Source organism: Somniosus microcephalus, chromosome 7, assembly GCF_052327205.1.
Source record: "Somniosus microcephalus isolate GS21.2 chromosome 7, FLI_Smic_1.0, whole genome shotgun sequence".
NCBI classification, from domain to species: domain Eukaryota; kingdom Metazoa; phylum Chordata; class Chondrichthyes; order Squaliformes; family Somniosidae; genus Somniosus; species Somniosus microcephalus.
Window position 1 is genome coordinate 65323090 of NC_140993.1, and position 25881 is coordinate 65348970.

A 25881-nucleotide genomic window follows, 5' to 3' on the forward strand; every position below is an offset into this window, starting at 1 on the left:
TGCACATGTGTAGGTAAACACGAGTAGCACTCTTGTTGTTTCTGGTCGGAGAGTGACGAGGAGTTGGCAGTGTTACTTGGATCTGCTGACCAAGTGTTGTCCTGAGTAGGTTTCAGTCTCAACCGGTATCTGTAATACTGTATAAGTGCATTGTTAGCCTAGTGTAATTCAGTGTTCTTCATAACCTGTACACGTAAGGCTAAATGTTGCAACAATAAAATCTGACTGGATTAGTAATCCAGAGGCCTGGACTCATCAACAGATGAGATGAATGACCACTTTTAGATCAAAATTCCTGCATGATGATTTCTGAGCATATTTGAGTGACAGCAAATAAATCACCACAACAAATCTCTTGCCCTAATCATTATTTCATCTTTGTTAGCAAGTTTAATAAGGAAGTCTATGATTGTGTAATTGTAAAATGGAAATGACTGTCTGATATTAGAGGATGAATGCTTAACTCGTTAAGTTCCTCTGCCTGCGATTTTAACTGAGGTTAACCTGTTCATTTAAAATAAATTAATACCTCAGTTAAAATAGTGGACAGATGAATATCAAATGCATACACCAATATTCTACAATGATTTCCACCTTTTACTAAGTGCTCCTTAGAAGGGAACAGCAACCTTAACTGTTTGTTTCTCAGTCTATCCTTGTCTTATGTTCCTTGGATCATTATTTAAAGAACTCCTTACCTCTCAGTCTATTCTTCATCCAACAGTCTACAGGCCTGTGAAACCCAAGCTTGGTGCCCCCGACCACGACTTCCAAATTTATCTAACCTTCTCTTCTACACTTTTCAATCTTGGTGACATCCTGCACTATAGGACTTGGACCTTTTAGCCAAAGTTAGAATCACAGAAGGAGTCTATTCGGCCCATCATGCCCGTGTAGGCTGTCTGAAAGAGCTATCAACTTAGCCCCATTCTCCTGCCTTCTCTCTGTTACCTTTTTAAATATTTATTTTTCAAATATTTATTTGCTTCCATTTTAAAATCTCTTATGGATTCGGCTGCTGGAAGACCAGAACCAGGTTTGGTTTCTGGAGTAGAGATCAGACCAGTGGTGTTTTACAGACAGTGATATCACAGCGTGGTGAGTATATTAAAGAAGTTAAAAGTTCAGTTTAATTTTTTAGGGGTTTTCCCTCTCCGTCATTTCCAGAAGCCAGAGACAAAACCCATCACGGATGCACTTGCGACCTTCATAGATCTGGACAAATGGATCCGACAGACATTGGATGTGGCATCTCTGACCAAGGCCCTATGGAATTCTCTTGGAAGCAAGTTAACAGTGAGTAGGAAGCACATTATACTCAATGCTCTTCTAGTTGTTATTGCCCCTTCCTTTTCTCCATTATCTTAATTAAACCAGAAACCGTTAATTCATGCTACTTGAAATGGTTCTAACACTAATACCCAATTCAGAAGTATGTGTCAGCCTTGGCTCACCTCTGGAATGAGGCTTGAACCCACAGTTCTAACTCGGACTTGATCACATAATCTAGGCTGACACAGTACTGAGGGAGTGCTGCACTGTCGGAGGTGCCATCTTACGAATGAGATGTTAAACCGAGGCCCCATCCTCCCTCTCAAGTGGATGTATAAGATCTCATGGCAAGAAGAGCAGGGGACTTCTTGTGGTGTTCTAGCCAACATTTCTCCTTCAACCAACACCTAAAAAACAGATGATCTTGTCATTTATTTCATTGCTGTGTGTGGGACCTTGCTGTGTGTGCAAATGACTGCTGTGTTTCCTACATTACAACGTTCCTTGATATATTGGTAACCTGGTGTAGTTTATTAATACAGCTTAAAATGGGTTTATCACAAAAAATAAGCTTTTATAATAAATGTCTAGTCCACCACCTGTTGGTAACCCGATTTTAAATAACTGAAAATTACTTTAAAAACTATGCAGAACCATTTGCTCGTTTCATTGATGTACAGTGGTCAGTTTTAGTAAATTAAATATTTTTTGATAATTAAAAGCTTCTAAAAGGTGCCCTTACACTTAAACAAAAAGCTTTTCAAGAACCTCCTCGAAGAACCGCAGATGGGTGCATTTAGCGGAAGCCGTCATGCTGATTAATTCGAACTGGGCACGTGGCCAGTTTTGTGGGTGGGGCCAGCTTCCAGCACAAAGTCTTTTAAACCAGCGCGAAAGATCATGGAAATTCTATGTGCACTGAGCGTAACTTGTGCCCAAAATTCCTCTATCTTTTGCGCTGGTTCGGGCTATTCTGGGTGAACTGGTACCAGGGCAACCTAGCGGAAGCTCTACCCCATGATGTTGCTAGCATGGCTCTCAACTGATCCAAATGTATGAAAAACAACAGGTAAATACCAGCTGGCTCATACAGCATCTTCAATCTGGACGTGGTCCAGAGTATTTGCAACGTACATTCCCCCACCTATTTTAGGAACATAAGAGCAGGAGTAGGTCATTCAGCCCCTCCAGCCTGTTCCACTATTCAGTTAGATCATGGCTGATCTGTACATCAACCCCATTTACCTGCCTTTGCTCCATATACCTTGGTACCTTTACCCAACAAAAATCTATTGATCTCCGTCTTGAAAGTTTCAATTGACCCAGTGTTCACAGGCTTTTGGAGGAGAGAGTTCCAGATTTCTACTACAATTTATGTCCTGCTTTCCCTGCTAAATGGCCTGGCCATTATGCCCCCTTATTCTGGATTCCCTCACTAGAGGAAATAGTTAGCAATATAGGAACAGGAGGCCATTCAGCCCCTCAAGCCTGTTCTGCCATTCAGTGAGATCATGGCTGATCTGTGACCTAACTCCATATACCCGCCTTTGCCCCATATCCCTTAATACCTTTGGTAAACAAAAATCTATCAATCTCAGATTTAAAATTAACAATTGATCTAGCATCAATTGCAGTTTGCGGAAGAGAGTTCCAAACTTCTACCACCCTTTGTGTGTAGAAGTGTTTCCAAATTTCACTCCTGAAAGGTCTGGTTCTAATTTTTAGACTATGCCCCCTCGACCTAGACTCCCCAACCAGCAGAAATAGTTTCTCTCTCTCTACCCTATCTGTTCCCTTTAATATCTTGAAAACCCCTTAATCTTCTAAATTCCAGGGAATACAACCTTAATTTGTGTAATCTTTCCTCATAATTTAACCCTTGGAGTCCAGGTATCATTCTGGTAAACCTACGCTGCATTCCCTCCAAGCCCAATATATCCTTCCTAAGGTGTGGTGCCCAGAACTGCTCACAGTACTCCAGGTGTGGTCTAACCAGGACTTTGTATAGCTGTAGCATGACTTCTACTCCCTTGTATTCTAGTCCTCTAGATATAAAGGCCAGCATTCCATTAGCCTTTTTGATTATTTTCTGAAACCTGTTCATGACATTTTAATGATCTATGTACCTGGACCCTCCACTGTTTTTAATCTTTCACCATTTCGAAAGTACCCTGTTCTATCCTTTTTCAGGACCAAAGTGGATGACCTCACATTTGCCTACATTGAAATTAATTTGCCACAGTTTTGCCCATTCACTTAATCTATCAATATCCCTTTGTAATTTTATGCTTTCATTTACACTGCCGCCTATCTTTGTGTCATCAGCAAATTTGGATATATGACTTTCCATCATCTAAGTCATTAATAAATACTGTGAATAGTTGAGGCCCCAACACACATCCCTGTTGGGACACCACTAGTCACATCCTGCCAATTAGAATACCTGCCCATTATCCCTACTGTCTGTCTCCTGCCGCTCAGCCAATTTCCTAACCAGGCCAATAATTTGCCTTCAGCTGCATGGGCTTCAACCTTTGTTAACAGTCTCTTATGTGGGACTTTAATCAAATGCCTATAAATAGCATCCGTAGACATTCCCCTGTCCACTACTTTAGTCATCTCTTCAAAAAATTCAATCAGGTTTGTTAAGCATGACCTACCTTTCACAAATCCATGCTGACTCTCTCTGATCAACTGAAAATTTTCAAGGTGTTCAGTCACCCTATCCTTAATTATAGACTCCCAACAACAGATGTTAGGCTAACTGGTCTATAATTCCCTGTTTTCCCTCTCTTGCCATTCTTAAATAGCAGAGTGAAATGCGCAATTTTCTAATCTAAAGGGATGGTTCCTGAATTGAGAACTTTGGAAGATTATATTTAGGACATCTGAAATGTTATTAACTACTTCCTTTAAAATCCTGGGATGGGGATTTGTCACTCTTCAGTGCCATTATTTTCTTCATTACTGCTATTTTGCTTACGATAATTTTGTTGAGTCCCTGTCCCTGATTTCAATATTAGTTTCCTTGGGATTTCAGGCATGCTATCCTCTTCCTCTACTGTAAATACTGACGCAAAGTAATTATTCAACATGTCCGTCATTTCCTTTTCATTGATAATATTACTGTTATCAGTTTTCAAGGGGCCAACATTGCTCCTGCCCACCCTCTTTTTCGTAATATAATTGTAAAAGTTCTTTGTGTTGATTTTGATATCCCTTGCAAGTTTCTTTTATACTCCCTTTTTGTAGTTCTTACTATCTGTTGTGCTTCATCTACCCTATTGAATCCTATTATCATAAATACCTCTTTTCGATCACCCCTCAATCTTCTATACTTAAGTTAATACAAGCTAAGTCTATGCAACCTGTACTCTTAATTTAACCTTTTTAGCCCTGGTATCTACTGGTGAATCAGCACTGCACCCCATCCAAGGCCAATATATGCTTTCTGAGATGCAGTGCCAAGAGCTGAACGCAGTACTCCAGCCTCCCTATTGTATTTCTACCCTCTTGAGTTAAAAACTGACATTCCATTAGCCTTTTTGACTGGTTTTTTACCTCTGTATTAGCTTTTAGTGATTTATGTACTGTACATGGACACCTAAATCTCTTTGCTCCTCCAAAGTTCCAAGTTTCTCAGAAATTAGAAACTACTACAATTTGTCTTTCATGGATCCAAAGTGGATGACCTCACATTGAACTCTATTTGTCACAGATTTCCCACTCGCTTAATCTGTCTTTGTCCCTTTTTAACTGCTCCCATCAGCACCGCTTACTGTGCCTCGTAACTTCGTGTCATCTGTAAACTTGAAAATACAATTCTCTTTCTTCATCCAAGTCATTAATAAATTGATATAGATGGGGAGCACCCCGCTGATGCCCCAGGACAGATCCCTGGGGAACACCACTTCACATCCTATCAAAGGATATTCCTTGTATCCTACCTCCCAACCAATTTCCAACCCATGTCGCAATATTGCCTCCAATTCCATGCCCTTTCCTTTTTGCTAATCTGTTGTGCGGAAGCGCTCCCCAAACAGACTGGAAGCAATTATTGTAAATCTGGATCCCACACGATGATATTGCTGGCCCTTCTTAGGAGATTGAAACGCCAAAGAGGAATTACTTGATGTTCGTTGGGAACATTTTCTTAGCTGGGGAGCAGTGTGTTGTCCTCAGCATTTCAGATCAGGAACCACAGTGGTAAAATGAGCTAATCCCTATTCATTTGGATGGCATCCAAGGCTGGGGGTTGAAGCCTTGTTGAATCAACTGCCACTTCCCATTCTCTAGAATTAGCCTACTCTATCACTGCAACTTTCAAATAATGCAAATCTTTTTTTTTTTAAACTCCGGTGAGTTATTTTCTTTCTCTCTAATGCAAAGCAATGTTCCATTCCCTGGTCACAAGGTCACACATGAGCTGGTCACGGCCTGTGCCATTGGGAGAAACACAATCGAGTTAATGGGTCTAGGGGAAGTGTTTTCTGGGAAAGGGATTGGAGGAATAGAAACTGGAAGGTGGCAAATAAGATTCTTTTGGTAATCACTGTCCCGCTTAATCACTGGAGTAACTGGGAGTTCTACACCCCAGCTTTCTCCCCAGAACTGAAATTCTCTTCAAATACATGTCCAATTTCTTTTTGAAAGTTCCTATTGTAGTGTATGTACCTTTAAGGGGAGAACTACTTTTTACAGCTCCTGTATACTGTAGTACCGGCAGTGACCACACCTGTATATAAACCCTGAGTAGGAATCTGTATGTTTAGTTTTAGAGTAACCCTCATCCAGTAAATACCTGTTGATTGTTCCCTGCAGTCTCGTGTCTAGTTATTGAAGGACACACAACATCAAAATACACGGATCTAACATTGGCGACGAGGCAGATTCAAACCTACCTGCAACTCTGCATTACCTCCCAGGGATTCGCTCCTGGAGAACAGTGGAAGAAAGTTGAGGCCAGAAGCACGGGCGCCGACCACGAGCAACCGCCCAGTCATCCAGCGGAGATTTGAGCATCGCAGGGGAGGCTGTTGAGAGCTGGGCTTGGTTCTCCAGTCACGGTGGTCCAGCGAAACGGGCTGGCAACAGGTACGGCGCAGACCCTTCCCGGACAGCGGCGGCTAGAGCCGACCAACGGCAAGAAAAGGCCGAGCAGCGTCGACGGGAGAAGAGAGAGGGTAGAGCGCACAGGGCGCAGCTGGTGTTCAGGACCGAGCGGCGTCGACGGGAGAAGAGAGAGGGTAGAGCGCACAGGGCACAGCCGGTGTTCAGGACCGAGTGGCGTCGACGGGAGAAGAGAGAGGTAGAGCGCACAGGGCGCGGCCGGTGTTCGGGACCGAACGGCGTCGACGGGAGAAGAGAGAGGCGCGAAGGAAAACGTGCAGAGCGCAGCCGGTGTTCAAGGGACGAGCAGCGTCAGCGGGGAAGAAAGGGAAATGCGCAGAGCGCAGCCGGTGTTCAAAGGCCGAGCAGCCGCAGCGGAGAAGAAGGGAGAGCGCGGGAAACGCCATTTTGAGCCGCAGCGGAGAAGAAGGGAGAGCGCGGGAAAACGCCATTTTGAGCCGCAAGAAGGGAAAGTGTGGGAAAACGCCATTTTGAGCCAGTCTAACCACACCCAGGGATGCCGAAGAGTGGCAGTATCACAGTGTTCGACAATGAAGTCGAAGATTGGACGACATATGTCGAACGCATAGAAGTGTACTGCAAGGCGAATGAAGTGCCAGATGAGAGGAAAGCGCTGGTATTGTTGAATTCCATGGGTGCAAAAATGTATGGCTTACTGTGAAACCTAGTAACCCCAGAGAAGCCAGTGGAAAAGAATTTGAAACATAGTGTCAATCCTACAGAACCACTTAAACCCCACACCGCTGCTGATAGCAGAAAGATTTAAGTTTCACAAAAGGAACCAGCATAAAGATGAAAGTAATGCTGAGTATTTAACGGAACTGCGCAAGCTAGCGAAACACTGCCAGTTTGGAACGGGACTAGCAGATACTTTAAGGGACAAGTTTGTGTGTGGGCTTCAAAGTGAAGGAACCCAGAAACGGCTTCTATCAGAAAAGGGTCTTACGCTGGACAAGGCTTTCAGCATGGCAGTATCACACGAAGCAGCCGCACGGGGCGCTGCAGAGATACAACGGAGACCACAAGAATATGGCACAAATGAAATGTCATATGGAACAGTGAAGTGCTATCGCTGCGGCAGAACAACACACGACCATAATGATTGCTGGTTCAAGGACAAAGTGTGCAGACAGTGTGGAAAAGTAGGACACATAGCAAGAGTCTGCAGGTCGGGAAAGAAAACCAGCAGCAAGAAATCTCCACAGGAGAAGTACAAGAAGGTACATAAGGTGACGGAGAGTAGTTCAGACGAACAGAAAAGTGATACAGACTCCGGAAGCAAGGAGCTGGGTTGTCTGAAACTACATAAGGTGATCAAAATGGAGGATCACCAAACTATCTGGGTCACGCTCAAGATAGCTGGAGTCCAAGTGAAAATGGAATTGGACACAGGATCAGCCCTAACAGTCATAAACCGAAGGGACTACAAGCGGCTATTCTCACATATACCCTTGAGAGATAGAGATTGTCTAGAAGACGTACACGGGGCAAAAAGTCTACCCCAAAGGAAAAATAAGGGTGAACGTTGTATATAACGGTAAGGAAACACCAACAATGGACCTATATGTATTGCCAGATGGAGGACCACCACTACTAGGACGTGAATGGATCCGGAAGATACAGCTAGATTGGCATTCCATACAAGCACTGACTGTAGATGCCAAAAAGGATGACGACGCCACACCTGGACAACTGTCAAAAATGCTAACTGACGCACAAGAAGTGTTCCAGGAGGGACTTGGAACACTAAAAGGCATAACAGCGACGATCAAAATAGAGGAAAATGCAAGCCCAAAGTTTTTTAAGGCCAGACCGGTGCCTTATGCGATCCGCCCAGCCGTCGAAGCAGAGCTGGAAGGTTTGGAACATTCAGGAGTACTGTCCAAAGTGGACTGGAGTGAGTGGGCCACACCCATCATTCCTGTAATGAAGAGGTCGTTGAGTAACACGCCTGGGGAACCAATGAAAGTTCGCATCTGTCGGGACTTTAAGGTGACAGTGAACCCAGTCCTTCACATAGTACAATCTCCACTTCCGCGGATTGAAGATATTTTCGCCTCGCTATCTGGAGGGAAACGCTTCACTAAGATTGATCTGGCCCAGGCGTACCTGCAAATGGAGGTAGAAGAAGCCTCGAAACAGTACCTCATGATCAACACTCATAAAGGTCTCTACCAATACAACCGGCTGGTGTTCGGGGTAGCATCAGCTCCGGCTATTTGGCAAAGGGCAATGGATCAAGTCCTGCAAGGGATTCCAGGGACCCAGTGTTATTTGGACGACATCCTGGTCACGGGCAAAAATGACAGTGCTCACCTTGCCAACCTGGAGCAGGTGCTCACTAGATTGAAGGAATATGGGCTCCGAGCAAATCGCCACAAATGCGAGTTTTTCCATAAGCAGATCTCGTATTGTGGCCACGTTATTGATGAAGAGGGGTTACATAAGTCCCCTGAAAAGATTGAGGCGGTAGTCAAGGCTCCAGCACCGGAAAATGTGTCACAACTGAGGTCGTTCCTCGGGCTGGTGAACTACTACCATAAGTTCTTGCCGAATTTGTCTACAGTACTACACCCACTGAACACCCAACTGCAAACGGGGGTACCATGGAAGTGGAATGACGAATGTAAACGAGCTTTCCAGAAGTGTAAAGAATTGATCACATCAAAAGAGGTGTTGGCTCATTTCAAACCAGCACTGCCAATTCGGTTGGCGTGTGATGCATCACCCTATGGCATTGGAGCGGTGCTGTCGCACAAGTTCCCGGACGGCTCGGAGAGGCCGGTAGCCTTTGCGTCTCGGTCACTAACCTCAGCCGAGCGTAACTACGCCCAGATTGACAGGGAGGCCCTCAGCCTAGTGTGGGGAGTGAAAAAGTTCAACCACTATCTGCACGGGCAGAAGTTCACCTTGCTGACTGACCACCAACCACTTGTCTCCATCTTTAATCCAAAGAAGGGCATTCCGGTGATGACTGCGCAACGGCTACAAAGATGGTCCCTTTTTCTAGGGGCGAACCAATATGAAATCGAGTATAAGGGCACGAAACAGCATGGAAACGCTGATGGGCTATCACGCCTGCCACTGCCTACTGCGGAGGAAGCACCTGCAGTGGACCCTGTCGAAATATTTTATTCGACTATAATTGAACGCTTGCCAGTAACTAACGCTGATATAGAGAAGGAGACCCGAAATGACCCGACACTGTCTCGGGTATATGACTTGACGGTGAAGGGATGGCCAACACATGGCGACTCACTGTTGCCAGCATTCTCATCCAGAAGAGAACAGCTGTCAGTATGCCAGGGGACCTTGATGTGTGGATCCCAAGTGGTAATTCCACCCAAGTTAAGGGAGAGAGTGCTAAATGAGCTTCACGAAGGCCATCTGGGAGGGGTGAAAATGAAAAGCCTTGCTAGGGCTTATGTGTGGTGGCTGGGGATCGATCAGCAAATCGAGGACCTGACAAAGAGCTGCTCAGGATGCCAGAAGGTCCAAAATGCACCACCACATGCCCCTCTACACCCATGGGAGTGGCCCTCATCTCCATGGCAACGGGTGCATATTGATTTTGCTGGTCCATTCATGGACTCAATGTTTTTAATAGCTGTGGATGCGCACTCGAAATGGCCTGAGGTCATCAAAATGTCCTCCACCACCACGGAGAAAACTATTGCAGTCCTACGGACCATATTTGCCAGGAACGGCTTGCCAGAGCAGATTTGCTCTGATAACGGACCACAGTTTGTGTCCGAAGAGTTTCGAAGATTCATGAAAAGGAATGGGGTAAGGCATTACACATCCGCCCCGTATCATCCAGCCACAAATGGATTGGCTGAGAGGTTCGTACAAACCTTTAAGAAAGCAGTAAGGGCCAGTGGACAATTTCCTGTTAGCCTACAGAAATGCGACACATGCAGTCACCAACCAGACCCCGGCCATGATGTTCTTTAACCGAAGGTTGAGATCTCGTCTGGATTTGCTCAGACCAAATGTACGAAGAGATGTTGAGAATAAGCAATTCCAGCACATCAATGAGAAGCCGACAAGGAGCTTCAATGTAGGGCAACCAGTCTTGGCCCGCGACTACCGAACAGAGAAATGGCAACCAGGAACGATATGCACATGGCAGGGGCCACTAATGTACACAGTGGATGTTGGGGAGAACATTGTGAGACGCCATGTCGACCAGATCCTAGAGTCACAGGAACGAGTCAACCCCATGTCTCGCGCACCTGGTGATGAACCCAACATACAGGTAGCATCTACCCCAGAAACAGTAGCATCGGAAGCTGATGAACAAACTGACGACAGGGGGCCTCCGCACCAAGAACAAGACACTCAGGAAAGGCGCTATCCAGAAAGGATCAGGAAGCCGCCCCAAAGACTGAATTTATAAATGGACTATTTTCATTTAATGTGCATGTTAAAAGTGTTAATTGTTAAATGAATGTTATGGTACTGTCAATCTAAAAGGGGAGGAATTGTAGTGTATGTACCTTTAAGGGGAGAACTACTTTTTACAGCTCCTGTATACTGTGTACCGGCAGTGACCACACCTGTATATAAACCCTGAGTAGGGATCTGTACGTTTAGTTTTAGAGTAACCCTCATCCAGTAAATACCTGTTGATTGTTCCCTGCAGTCTCGTGTCTAGTTATTGAAGGACACACAACATCAAAATACACGGATCTAACACCTATGGAATTTGATTCCACTACCCTTTCAGATTCGTGTTCCAGATCATAACAATCCTCTGCAAAATAATTTCTCCTCGTTTTCTCTCTAGTTCTTTTGCCAATTATTTTAAATCTTTGACCTCTGGTTATCAACATGCTTGCCAGAGGAAACAGTTTCTCCCTACTTGCTCTATCAAAACCCCTCATAATTTTGAATACCTCTTGGGTCTCTCCTTAGCCTTCTCTGCTCTAAGGAGAACAATCCCAGCTTCTCCAATCTCTCCATGTGATTCAAGTTCCTCATCAAAGTGTAGTTCCCAGAATTGTGCGCACAATACTCCAGCTGAGGCCTAACCAGTGACTTGTAAAGGATTAGCATGTTTTTGTATTCAATGCCCTTATTTACAAAGCAAAGTATCCCTTATGCTTTCATAATTGTCTTACCAATTTCATCTGCCACCTTCAAAGATTTGTGAATATGCACCCCCTGGTTCCTCTGCTCTTGCACCCGCTCAAAATAGTACCATTTAGATTATATTTTGTTGATTCTCCCAAAGTGCCTAATTTCCGAGTTATTCGCACTAAATTGCATCTGCCCATTTCACCAGTCTGTCACTATCCTGCTCACTATTTACTATATTGCCAGGTTTTGTATCATCCACAAACTTCAAAATTGTACTCCCCATACCCAAGTCCAGGTCATTTATATATAACAAGAAAAGCAATGGTCCTAATACAGACCCCTGGGGGACCCCACTGTATATTTTTCTCCCATCAGAAGAACATCCGTTCACCACTACTCTCTGCCTCCTATCTCTTAGCCAATTATGTACCACTGTACCAAGCTACCACTGTGCTTCTATTTTCTGAATAAGTCTGTTATGTGTTACTTTACTGAATGCCTTTTATAAGTCCATATATGTAACATCAAATGCACTACCTACATTCATTAACCCTGTCTGTTATTTCACCAAAGAACTCAGTCTGGTTAATCAGACGATTTGCTTTTAACAAATCTGTGCTGGCTGGCCCTTATTAACCCATTGCTGCTCCGAGTGAGAATTCACTTTGTCCTTGACAATGGTCTCTAGTACTTTCCCCCCCACAGACGTTGGACTGACTGGCCTGTAGTTACCAGGTTCATCCCTCTCCCCTTTTTTGAATAGGGGTGTAACGTTTGCAGTCCTCTGGCACCACTCCCATATCCAAGGAAGATTGAAAGATTGTGGTCAGAGCTTCTTCTATCTCCACCCTGCCTTCCCTTGGGAACTTAGGATGCATTCTATCTGGACTGAGTGACTTGTTAACTTTGCGTGATGCCAACCTATTTAGCACCTCTTTTCCATCTATTTTTATCCCATCCAATATCTCTACTCCCCCCTCCTCTACTGTGACATTAACTTCATCCTGCTTTGTGAAGACAGATGCAAAGTACTCATTTTGACCCTCTGCCTTCACGAGAAGAATTCCTTTTTGGTCCCTAATCGGCCCACCATTCCTTTTTAACTATCCTTTTAATTTTATGTTCGTAAAAGATTTTTGGGTTCCTTTATATGTTACCCACTAATCTTTTCTCATACTCTCTCTTTGCTCTTTTGTATCCTTCTTCAATCCCCCCCCCCCACCGCACTCTCTGTATTCTGCCTGGTTTTCTACTATATTCTATAGCTGACGTTTGTCATAAACCTCTTTTTTTTGTTTTATTTTAACCTCTATGTCCTTTGTCATCCAGGGAGCTCTAGCATCATATAGGACCAAACTGCCTATTGAAGTCTTGTAAAATATCTGTCTCTGGGGAAAAATTCAATTCAATGCTAATTAATTGTTGAGCATTAGAAAGTTGCAGGAACTTCTGCCAGAAACGATATGAGTCAGTAGACAGATTCTGACAAACTTGTGTCGGAGGCTCACAGATGCAGTACTCAGTGATCACAAGGTATTAAAATATCATTTCCCCCTTTTTTTACACAACCTTCCTATATTTGGACTTGTCAGTACGTCAAGATCCTGTTGATGTGTGTCGTACTAATAGTTCGGCAAATCTTTTGGCAAGGTGTGACATTTGAGTACTGTGAAGTCTGCATTCACACTGCATGGTGTGATTTGCTGCCCAAATTTTAATCTTCATACCCTGAGGGAACAAAACTGCTGGTCCCAGAGTGATTGGCAACAGATCACTTGCCCGAACTATACATCTACTATGCATGACACCATGCACTTCCCAATCTACTTATTCTCTAGCTTTACTTGCTGAAGTGTGCTACATTGTATAGGATCAACTTCCTTATCCATTGCCCCCAGAAACATCCATGCCCTGAGTGCAATGGTCAGGATAAAACGGGGCTGACACCCATAACACCAGGTCTCTGCCCCCTTGACATCACCCTAGAATTTCTAGGTCTACCTGAGGATGAGGGGAGGTGGGGGCAGGCCAAGCATGGCCTACACTGCAACAGGTGCAGGCCTGATGGTGACATGTTAATGAGTTGGGGGAGCGGATGCTTGCAGCCCACCCATCTCATTTCCTGTTCTGTGGCCATGGTGCGTCCCACACAGCTGCCTTTGATGGAGAACTCCCTCCCCTTGGACTGGAAAACCCCTTTTTATTAATTTACCCATTCGATCTTCAGGAGTGTAATCAGACGATAATTGACACCGAGCCAAAGAAGGAGAAGTTAGGTGAGCTGACCAAAAGCTTGGTCAAATAGGTAGGTGTTAAGCAGCATCTTGAAGGAGGAGAGAGTGGTGGTGAGGTGAAGAGGTTTGGGGAGGGATTTGAGAGCTTTGGGCCTAGATGGCTGAATGCATGGGCACCAATGGTAGGGTGAAGAAAGTGGGAGATTGACGAGGCCAGATTTGGAGGAACACAGAGGTCTCTGAGGGCTGGAGGAGGTTACAAACATAGGAATGGGTGAAGTAATGGAGGGATTTAAATACGAGGATGAGAAATTTTAAATCGAGGTGTTTGTGGACTGGGAGCCTATGTAGGTCAGTGAACACGAGTGATGGGTGAGCAGGAATTGGCACGGGTTAGGTTACGGGCAGCAGAGTTTTGGAAGACCTCAAGTTGATGGAGGTTGAAAGATGGGAGGACAGGCAGTGAAGCATTGGAATAATCGATTCTGGGGGTAACAGAGGCATTGACTTAAAATGCTTTGAGTTATTTACCCACTTTGGAACCACGAGGATCAGTGAGACTGACAGCGCAGCGTCAGAATTCATTCCTCGCCCCGTGATGAATGGCTCAGTACCTGAGGTTCATGGGACCCATGGAACCGTACCCATAAAAGGTCAAATTCTTCCAGTGAGAAGGGGGCAATGGGGAAAAGCATACTCCATGATGTACATGTGGTGGCATGTTGAGAATGATATGGGATTGATCCACGTACATTCTTCTGCAGCGTTTGTCTCCACGTTGGCTTACACACAATTCTTTTCTTTTTAGGACCTCTTGTTTCTGCCAGAGCGTCGGCTTCGGGAAGACAGTAAAAACATTCCACTTTCCTGCGGAGATACCAGGCTCTTGCTCTTTGACGACAGTCTGGTGATCATTCAGGTAAAGGGCTCTGCATTCAGGGAAATGAAGAAAACATGGTTTCATTTGTCGATCTCATTTGGTGCTCTGGTTTGGAAATAATGGAATGGAGAGCACACAAATATATGGAATATTGAGTACTTGGGAGTGAGTTACAGGCTGGAATCTAATCGAAGGGTTCAGATAGTTTCCACTGGAAACCGAGGCTATACAAGAGGGCAGAATTGGAGGAATGCAAAGGTCTCATAGCTTGTAGGGCTAGAGGATGTTACAGAGATAGGGAGGGGCGAGGCCATGGATTTGAACATAAGGAGGAGCTAATGTAGGTCAGCGAGTACAGGGGCGATGCATGAACAGGACTTGGTGCGAGTTAGGGTACAGGATTTGGATGAGCTGCAGTTTATGGAGGGTGGAAGATGGGAGGTGAGCCAGGAGAGCGTTAGTATTGTAGAGTCTGGAGGTAACAAAAGCTTGGATGAGGTTTTCAGCAGCAGAGGGCTGAGGCAGGGTCAAAGATGGGCAATATTACAGAGGTGGAAGTAGGCGGTCTTTGTGATGGAGAAGATATGGGTTCGGAAGCTCGGCTCCAGGTCAAATAGGACGCAAGGTTAAGAACATTTAGTTCAGGCTCAGACAATGACCAAGGAGGGAGAATGGAATCAGTGGCTAGGGAACAGAGTTTATGGTGGGGGCTGAAGACAATGGCTTTGGTCTTCCCAATATTTAATTGGGGGAAATTTCTGCTCATCCAGTACTGGATGTCAGGCAAGCAGTCTGACAACACACAGGCAGCGGAGGCGTCAAGAGAGGTCATGGGGAGGTAGAGTTGGGTGTCGTCAGAATACACGTGGAACCCGATGTGTATTTGGATAATATTGCCAAAAAGCAGGGGCTAAAGTTAGATCCTTGGAGGACTCCAGAGGAAATGGTGCAGAAGTGGGAGGAGAAGCAATTGGATGAGATTCTCCGGCTACGACTGGATTGAATTGAATGGAACCAAGCTGAGGGCAATCGAGAGAGGCATTGGAGGAGGATGGTGTAATGTAGAGAAAAGTGGCAGTCAATTTGTGCACAGCAAAGTTCCACAAACAGCAAAGAAACAAATTATGTTTGTGATATTGTTGAAGGATAAATATTATCTAGGAGACCAAAACGTCCATTCTCAAATAGTACCATGGGATCTTTTACATCTACCTGAGAGGACAGAAGAGGCCTCAGTTTAGTGTGTCATCTCCCTTAGTCCGGCACTGAAGTATCAGTCTAGATTATATGCTCAAGTGTCCAGAGGGGGGCTTGACCCACAGCTTTTTGGCTCGGAGGTGGGAGTGCTACCATTGACCCAAGGCTGACGGTACTCAAGTACCGTCCTAGATTATGGGCTCAGACACTTCTTTGGCTACTTGGTGCCTCTGGCATTATTTGTTGTGGAATTACTTACTTTACTCTGTTACTTTTTCCATTCTTTCCCTAGGGTTCTGAAAGTAACAGCTGCAAGCTTGACACGCTGTGGGTGGAAGCAATGGTTGACACGAGCTCTGAAAAGTGAGCAGGAATTATATACATCATGTCCAGCATTCTGGGAACTTCACCCTTGGTTTACATTAACTTGAATCAGCTCAGCATTCCAAAGACTAGTTGAGTTCTATGGTATCCGAGGGTGAAAGTTTCATAATGGGTTTTGGAACATTACAAAAAGCTGTCTTGACCCCTTGTGTGTACAGTAAAGGTAAACGTATAGGCCTAGAAATTCAGTTGTTAGCGCCAGCCGCTAGCGCCTTAGGAGGAGGAGAAGTGGGGTGCTAAGCGGCTAGCGCCCGGGCGCGGCGCGATCTGCGCCTCTTGCCAACTTCACTCAAGATTTAGCAGCGGCGCTAAACCGCAGCGCCCGCTCAGCTGCGTGCGCAGATCCTGACATCATTTCATGGTGCAACGCCCTTGGTGTGCCCCGAACCGGAACTTCAGTGCGCCTGGCGCCCCCAGTGACTGGTAGAGGGAAACGGTTCCGGAGCGCGGGGGGCGCTATTTAAAGGGGATTCCTCCTGCATTATAAGTGGCAGCCATTTTGTGCCAATCCTTCTGTGTGAGAAACGGATATTTGGAGAGAGACAAAGGGAGAGAGCTTTCTATTTTGACTCAGCGCTCGCACAGGTACTTCTGGCTTCAGGCCAGAGCTTTGCACTTGGATTTAACTTTCAGTGCCATAGCCTTGAGTCACCACATATAATGGGGGCTGCAATGGGTGGAAACGTTGGGCATCTCCATTGCATTCAAAGGGCTCAGAGACGCCGTGAGAGAGTGCCAGTCATGGCCAGACGGAGAAGGGCCAACAGGCGTCGGCACAGGAGGCCTTACCCACCCAGGTTCTCATATCTGAACATGTCTGAGGAGTAGTGTGTTCGGAGGCTGCGATTCAGAAGGGAGGTGGTCACTGAGATCTGCCACCTGCTTCGCAGAGATCTGCAGCCACAGCTGAGGAGCAGGACATCTCTGTCGGTGGCAGTGAAGGTGACGGTGGCTCTCAACTTCTATGCCACCGGCTCCTTCCAATCCGCTACTGGGGACATTGCCAACATCTCCCAGTTCGCGGTACATTGCTGCATCCGCCAGGTGACCAATGCCCTTTTCAGAAGGAGACGTCAGTACATCTCCTTCCCCATGACCCTGGACAAGCAGCAAGAGCGTGCAATGGGATTTGGAAGAATAGCGGGCTTCTGCATGGTCCTGGGCGTAAAACTGATGAACCAGCAATGTTCAGGGCTGCAGTATGCAGGGCGTGCCAGCCAAACAAATCGACCCTCCCCCTTTAAGAGCTGACCGGCGCCAGCGTGTCTGCCTTCAATCAGCAACTCGCCGCACCTGCAGCAGCAACCTCTTGGGGCGATGCAACTGAATATCGGCGAAGGTGGCGCTAAGTTGCGCCGGGCGCTAAATTTAGCGAACGCGTGGCTGTAGCGCCCCAAACGTGGCTATACTGAATTTCTAGGCCATAGTCTTCAAACTGACATAGAAGAGTTACAGCACAGAAGGCGGCCCGTCGAGCCCATGCCAGCTCTCTGCAAGAGCACTTCAGCTAGTACCATTCCCTGGCCCTTTCCCCATAGCTCTGCAATTTTTTTTCCTTCAGGTACTTATCCAATTCCCTTTTGAAAGCCACGATTGAATCTGCCTCCACCACACTCTCGGGCAGTGCATTCCAGATCCTAACCACTCGCTGCATAAAAAAGTTTTTCCTTATGTCGCCTTTGGTTCTTCTGCCAATCACCTTAAATCTGTCCTCTGATTCTCGACCCTTCCACCAATGGGAATAGTTTCTCTCTTTATACTCTGTCTAGACCCCTCATGATTTTGAACACCTCTATCAAATCTCCTCTCACTCTTCTCTGCTCTAGGGAGAACAACCCCAGTTTCTCCAGCCTATCCACGTAACTGAAGTCCCTCATCCCTGGAAGTATTCTTGTAAATCTTTTCTGCACCCTCTCTAAGGCCTTCACATCCTTCCTAAAGTGCGGTGCCCAGAATTGGACACAATACTCCAGTTGAGGCCGAACCAGTGTTTAAAAAAGGTTCATCATAACTTCCTTGCTTTTGTACTCTGCCTCTATTCATGAAGCCCAGGATCCCGTATGTTTTCTATTTAACTGCTTTCTCAACCTGCCCTGCCACCTTCAATGATTTGTGCACATGCACCCCCCTTTAGAATTGTACCCTTTAGTTTATATTGCCTCTCCCCGTTCTTCCTACCAAAATGTATCACTTCGCACTTTTCTGCGTTAAATTTCACCTGCCACGTGTCAGCCCATTCCACCAGCCTGTCTGTCTTCTTGAAGTCTATCACTATCCTCCTCACTGTTCACTATACTTCCAAGTTTTGTGTGCATCCACCAGAAGGTAGAACTACACAAATAACAAAACTGCTATCTTTACGATATTTATATTAGCCATGAAGTTGCCTTGGAAACTTGGGTTGATTTTTGGACATTTTCCAGAATACTGTCGCTAGCAGATTCTGGAAAAGCTGGTTACAAAATGGAGTTGTTAACATAAAGTGGATCCTTCAATAGAACCCAATTGCAACAATATCATTCTACAAAAATCATGATGAAAATGCTGAATAATTTTTATAAATTGAATAAAACTCCCTGGGTCAGCATCCCATTTTTTTTCTTCATCCTGTGTGGAACTGTCAGCAGCATCTCGGCGTGTTTACTTTTGCCAGAAGATCATGGATTCGAGGGCTACTCTAGGACTTGAATTCATAATCTAGCCTGACACAATGCTGCAGTACTGCGGGAGTGTTGTGTAGTTGGAGATGAAGTAACCTTGCAGGTCAGGAGGTTACAGCCCTTGGTGAGGCTCCACTGAACAAGTAATACAAGTACAGTTCGTTCCTTGAAGCAACTTATTTGTTAATCATCAGAGCTAATTGACTTCTGTCATGAGACATGCCACCGGGTGGAACATCTCACCTGACCATTGAGAGAAGGGATCCCTCTTGTGGGGCAGCAAGATTTGCAAAGTGTTACTCAATGCAAGGACATTGGAGAACCGCCATCTCCAAAGTAATTGTGGGATTTTCAGAATTGTGTTCTGGTGGAATCTTCTGGAAGACCCTGGGAATCGGGAGTAAATAGAGGGAGTTTACACAGAATTCTTACTTTCCAAGAAGAAGCAAAAGCCATCTACCTCCAGGTTGACTTGTCTCCAGCCTGTGAGCAGTAATGGGAGTTGATGATTATCCAGTGACATGTAGTGGTCCACTGAAGGACTGGAAGATGTCCTGCAGCACCTCTGGGTGGATCATCTGGTAGAGGTATTGTCCATCTTCGATAAGTCTTGGGTCAATAATGTTGTTCAAGCTCCTCAATCCGCTCCCCACCCCCCCACCCTTGGTATAACTCCTGTACTGGTTGTTTTCCTTAAAGCCCTTTGTAATGAAAACTGCTACCACTGAGCCAAAGCTGGCACCTGGCCAATTTTAGTCAAAATTCTGGGAATTTCTTCCTAACTCAGTGAGTAAATCATGGTTTTCCACGATGTATCACTAGGTGAACCTAATTAACCCATAGGCCCTAAAATCATTTTCCTCACAAACTTTTCGAGTCCTTTCCTAATCACTATATCAACAAAATGTATTCATATTTTGTTCAGGAATCAATTGAAGATCATTGTCCCAGAGGAAGAATTTATATTCAACTTGCAAGATTCCCAGGATAAGGTGAGCACAAAATTTGGAGACTCGAGAGTGCAGGGGAAGTGATGGGGCCGCGTAGTCACCTCTGATATCTGAATTCCAATGCAGTTCAGATCGATGGACTGCATTGAAATTGACTCCATTCTGGCTGCTGTGGGGTCCTGTGAAATGCATTTTGTCAGTCTGAATACAATTACTGTTTGGCCTTAAATTACATCTCAAAACTGTCCATATTTGGCTCCAAATTTTCATTTTGATACCCGTGTGGGAAATGAAAGCTCACTGGTGATTCTGAGATTGGAGTGAACACATATTGGAAGAAGACGACTTCTGGTTGCCATGTGTTACTGACAACATGTATTCATTACCTCACTGTTGACACTTCGACACATTTGGTGGAACGCTGGCCTCTGGGTCAGAAGGCCTAAGGTTCAAGCCCCACTCAAGGACTTGAGCACATGATGTAAGCTAACATTCCAGTGCAATTATAAAGGAGTGCTTCATTGGTAGAGGTGCTGTGCTTTGGATCAAATGTCAAGCCAAGGCTCTGTCTGCTAGTTTAATGGACGTTCAAGATCCCATGGCACTATTTGAAAAATATCAGGGGGTTCTCCCAATATTAGAGTCATCGGCCCATCGTGTCTGCGCCGGCCATCAAGGCCTGTCTATTCTACTCCCATTTTCCAACACTTGGTCTGTAGCCTTGTATGCTATGGTGTTTCAAGTGCTCATCTAAATGCTTCTTGAATGTTGTGAGGGTTCCTGCCTCTACCACCCTTTCAGGCAGTGAGTTCCATATTCCAACCACCCTCTGGGTGAAAACGTTTTTCCTCAAATCCCCTCTAAACCTCCCTCCCCTTATCTCCAAACTATGCCCCCTGGTTATTGGCCCCTCTACTAAGGGGAAAAGTTCCTTTATATCTACCCTATTCTATGCCCCCCATAATTTTGTACACCTCAATCAGGTCCCCCCTCGGCCTTCTCTGCTTTAAGGAAAACATCCCCAGCCTGTCCAGTCTCTCTTCATAGCTGAAGCGCTTCAGCCCAGGTAACATCCTGGTGAATCTTCTCTGCACCTTCTCCAATGCAATCACATCCTCCTATAGTGTGGCGACCAGAACTGCACACAGTATTCCAGCTGTGGCCTAACTAGAGTTTTGTACAGCTCCATCATAACCTCCCTGCTCTTATATTCTATGCCTCAGCTAATAAAGGCAAGTATCCCATATGCCTTTTTAACCACCTTATCTACCTGTCCTGCTGCCTTCAGGGATCTATGTACAGGCACACCAAGGTCCCTCTGATCCTCTGTCCTTCCTAGGGTCCTACCATTCACTGTGTATTCCCTTGCCTTGTTAGTCCTCCCAAAATGCATCACCTCTCACTTTTCAGGGTTAAATTCCATTTGCCACTGTTCTGCCCACCTGACCAACCCATCTATATCGTCCTGTATCCTGAGGCTTCCCTCCTCGCTATTTACCACTCCACCAATTTTCGTGTCATCTGCGAACTTACTGATCATACCTCTTACATTCATATCTAAATCATTAATGTACACTACAAACAGCAAAGGACCCAGCACCGACCCCTGCGGTACACCACTGTACACAGGCTTCCAGTCACAAAAACAACCTTCGACAATCACCCTCTGCCTCCTGCCACTAAGCCAATTTTGGATCCAATGTGCCAAATTGCCCTGGATCCCATGGGCTCTTACCTTCTTGACCAGTCTCCCATGTGGGACTTTGTCAAAAGACTTACTGAAGTCCATGTAGACTACATCAACTGCACTACCCTCATCCACACACCTAGTCACCCCCTCAAAATTCAATCAAATTGGTTAGACATGATCTCCCCCTGACAAAGCCATGCTGACTACCTTTGATTAATCCTTGCCTCTCCAAGTGAAGACTAATTCTGTCCCTCAGAATTTTTTCCAATAATTTCCCAACCACTGATGTTAGGCTCACTAGCCTATAATTCCCTGGTTTATCCCCACTACCTTTCTTGAATAATGGTACTACGTTAGCTGTTCTCCAGTCCTCTGGCACCTCCCCTGTGGCCAGAAAGGTTCTGAAAATTTGTGTCAGAGCCCCTGCAATCTCCTCCCTTGCCTCACACAGCAGCCTGGGATGCATCTCATAGAAACATAGAAGATAGGAGCAGGAGTAGGCCATTCGGCCCCTCGAGCCTGCTCCGCCATTCAATGCGATCATGGCTGATCATCCAAATTCAGTACCCTGTCCCTGCCTTCTCTCCATATCCCTTGATCCCTTTAGCCTTAAGAAATATATCCAACTCCTTCTTGAATATATTTAATGAATTGGCCTCTACTGCCTTCTGTGGTAGAGAATTCCACATGTTCACCACTCTCTGGGTGAAGAAATTCCTCATCTCTGTCCTAAATGGCTTACCTCTTATCCTTAGACTGTGACCCCTGGTTCTGGACTCCCCGACCATCGGGAACATCCTTCCTGCATCTAGTCTGTCTAGTCCTGTTAGAATTTTATAAGTTTCAATGAGATCCCCTCTCATTCTTCTAAACTCTAGCGAGTACAAGCCCAATCGACCCAATCTCTCCTCATACGTCATTCCTGCCATCCCAGGTATCAGCCTGGTGAATCTTCGTTGCACTCCTTCCATGGCAAGAACATCCTTCCTCAGATAAGGCGACCAAAATACAGATGTGGTCTCACCAAGGCCCTGTACAACTGCAGCAAGACATCCTTGTTCCTGTACTCAAATCCTCTCTCTACGAAGGCCAACATACCATTTGCCTTCTTAACCGCCTGCTGCACCTGCATGCTTATCTTCAGCACTAGGACGCCCAGGTCTCGTTGCACTTCCCCTTCTCCCAATCTATTGCCATTCAGATAATAATCTGCCTTCTTGTTTTTGACACCAAAGTGGATAACCTCGCATTTATCCACATTATATTGCATCTGCCATGCTTCTGCCCAATCACCCAACCTGTCCAAATCATACTGGAGTTTCTCGGCATCCCCCTCACAGCACACACGCCCACCCAGCTTTGTGTCATCTGCAAACTTGGAGATATTACATCTAGTTCCCTCGTCCAGATCATTAATATATATTGTGAATAGCTGGGGTCCAAGGACCGATCCCTGCGGTACCCCACTAGTCACTGCCTGCCACTCGGAAAAAGACCCGTTTATTCCAACTCTTTGCTTTCTGCCTGCCAACCAGTTCGCTATCCAAGTCAATACCTTGCCCCCAATCCCATGTGCCTTAACTTTACACGCTAATCTCTTATGCGGGACCTTATCGAAAGCCTTTTGAAAGTCCAAATACACCACATCCACTGGTTCTCCCTTAGCTATTTTACCAGTTACATCCTCAAAAAATTCCAGTAGATTAGTCAAGCACGATTTACCTTTTGTAAATCCATGTTGACTTTGTCCCATACTGTCACTGTTTTCCAAGTGCTCTGCTATTACATCTTTTATAATGGACTCTAGCATTTTCCCCACTACCGATGTCAGGCTTACCAGTCTGTAATTCCCCGTTTTCTCTCTACCACCTTTTTTGAACAGTGGGGTAACATTAGCTACCCGCCAATCCATGGGTACTGTTCCAGAGTCTATCGAATTTTGGAAGATGACCAGCAATGCATCCACTATTTCTAGGGCCACTTCCTTAAGTACCCTAGGATCTCGTCAGGGCCTGGGGATTTATCCACTTTTAAGCCCGCTAAAACCGATAGTACCTCCTCCCTCTCAATACTAATTTGTTCAAGTATATCACAATCCCCCTGCCTGATTTCTATGCCTACATCGTCCTTCCCCATAGTGAACACAGATGCAAAATATTCATTTAAAGCCTCACCTACATCTTCCGGCTCTACACACAGATTGCCACTTTGGTCCCTAATGGGCCCTACTCTTTCCCTGGTAATCCTCTTGCCCTTAATATACTTATAAAACACCTTGGGATTTTCCTTTATTTTGCCTGCCAGTGTTTTTTCATGCCCCCTCTTCGCTCTCCTAATTTCTTTTTTAAGTACCCCCCTGCACTTTCTATACTCCTCTAGGGCTTCCACTGTTTTTAGTCCTTTGTATCTGCCAAAAGCCTCCCTTTTTTTTCCTAATCCATTCTTGTATATCCCTTGACATCCAGGGTTCCCTGGGTTTGTTGGTCCCACCCTGGACCTTTACGGGAACATGTTGTCATTGTACTCTCTCTCTTTCCTTTCTGAAAGACTCCCACTGCTCTGATGTGGATTTTCCTACAAGTAGCTGATCCCAGTCCACATTGGCCAGATCCTGCCTTATATTAAAATCGGCCTTCCCCCAATTTAGAACCTTTATTTCCGGTCCATCTTTGTCCTTTTGCATGACTACCTTAAATCTCACCGAATTATGGTCACTGTCACCAAAATGCTCTCCTACTGACACTTCTACCACTTGCCTGGCTACATTCCCTAGAATTAGGTCCAGTACAGCCCCCTCTCTTGTAGGACTTTCTACATGCTGGCTCAAAAAGCTCTCCTGGATGCACTTTAAGAATTCTGCACCCTCTAAGCCTTTCACACTCTGAATATCCCAGTTAATATTGGGGATGTTGAAATCCCTTACTATTATTACCCTATTATTTCTACACTTCTCTGAGATCTGCCTACATATCTGTTCCTCTATCTCCCCCTGACTGTTTGGGGGCCTATAGTACACTCCCAGCAAAGTGCTTGTCCCCTTTTTGTTTTTAAGTTATACCCATATAGCCAGCATTCATCTCCCAACCAAAGAGATTAACTGGTCATTTATCTCCTTGTTGTTTGTGGAGTGTTGCTGTGATCCAATTGGATACCTACATAACAACAGTGACTGCACTTCAAAATAGTACTTTGGGACATTCTGAGGACGAGATTTTAAAAAAAGGTCTTTCTTTTGTTTGCTATTCTTAGTGAAATCCTAAATTCATTCTTTTGGAAAGAAAGACTTGCATTTATATAGCGCCTTTAATGACCACCGGATGTCCCAAAGCATTTTACAGTCAATGACGAACTTGTTGAAGTGTACTCACTGTTGATGTAGGAAAGGCGGTAGCCAATTTGTGCATAGGAAGCTCCCACAAACAGCAATGTGATAATGACCAGATAATCTGGTTTTTTAGTGATGTTTTGGTGCACATGTCAAGTTAGTGAGCATAGGAATTCTTCCCAGAATATTAGTCTGAATACAGGGTGCTTGACCCTAGGGCTAATGTTAACACTCTGACAGGCAGAAAAGGGAGGCAGCGGCAATAAAACTGGACAGTGTATGCCGTGCACGCTTCATCCAGTTGAACCAGGGGGTGAAGAGTAAGAGGCCCCAAAAAGGTAAGTAATGATTTATTTTTGTGGGGCCCGGAGATGTGGCCCCTGGACCTACCTGCCTGTCTGTTGGGTTGTTTTCCGAGCTACCCAATCTAATGCCAGGCCGGAGAGCTGCAGCGAGGATGCCCGTTTGGGGCACGCAGCTCACCAGCGCCACGTTAATGAGGCCTGGCCCCTGAAATGGACTCCGCTGGCAGAATTGGGTGTCCAGCCCTCGCACTCTGTTGGCTGGCTGCCCGCCCGATAGTTAAAATCTACCCTTGTCTAATCTAATTTGAAAGTGCTGCACAACACCTATTGTAAAATTTTCCTAACCATATCCATCCTTTGCTTTGATGCACCCAGAATTAACTTAGAATGTGTTTGTTTCATTTGAAAATGGCGTGAATGTGAGGTGACAGCAGCATATCATAGCTTTCCATCCAGAACAATTTCTGATACATTCCAGAACACACACGGGGTCATTCTTGGCTCAATGGTAGCACTCTCGCCTCTTTGAGTCAGAAGGTTGCAGATTGAAGACCTACTGCAGGGACTTGAGCACATATTCTAGGCTGACACCTGAGTGCTGCACTGTCAGAGGTGCTGGCTTTTGGATGAGATGTTAAACCGAGGCCCCGTCTGCCCCCTCGGGAGGCTGTAAAAGATTTCATGGCACTATTCGACGAAGAGCAGGACAGTTCTTCTGGTGCCCTGCCTAACATTTATCTCTCAAGGAACATTACCAAAAGCAGGGTATCTG

At 45.4% G+C, this 25881-nt stretch overlaps 1 protein-coding gene across 1 annotated transcript in view; it reads left to right on the forward strand.

Moving 5' to 3' along the window:
- Nucleotides 1-25881, forward strand: part of LOC147114673 (ALS2 C-terminal-like protein) — a 98492-nt gene that overhangs the window by 5935 nt on the left and 66676 nt on the right. Inside the window, exons 2-5 of the mRNA XM_085993936.1 lie at nt 1168-1296; nt 14527-14637; nt 16088-16158; nt 19765-19831. Coding sequence (XP_085850062.1) covers nt 1168-1296; nt 14527-14637; nt 16088-16158; nt 19765-19831 — 378 coding nt within the window. The remainder of the gene's footprint in view (nt 1-1167; nt 1297-14526; nt 14638-16087; nt 16159-19764; nt 19832-25881) is intronic.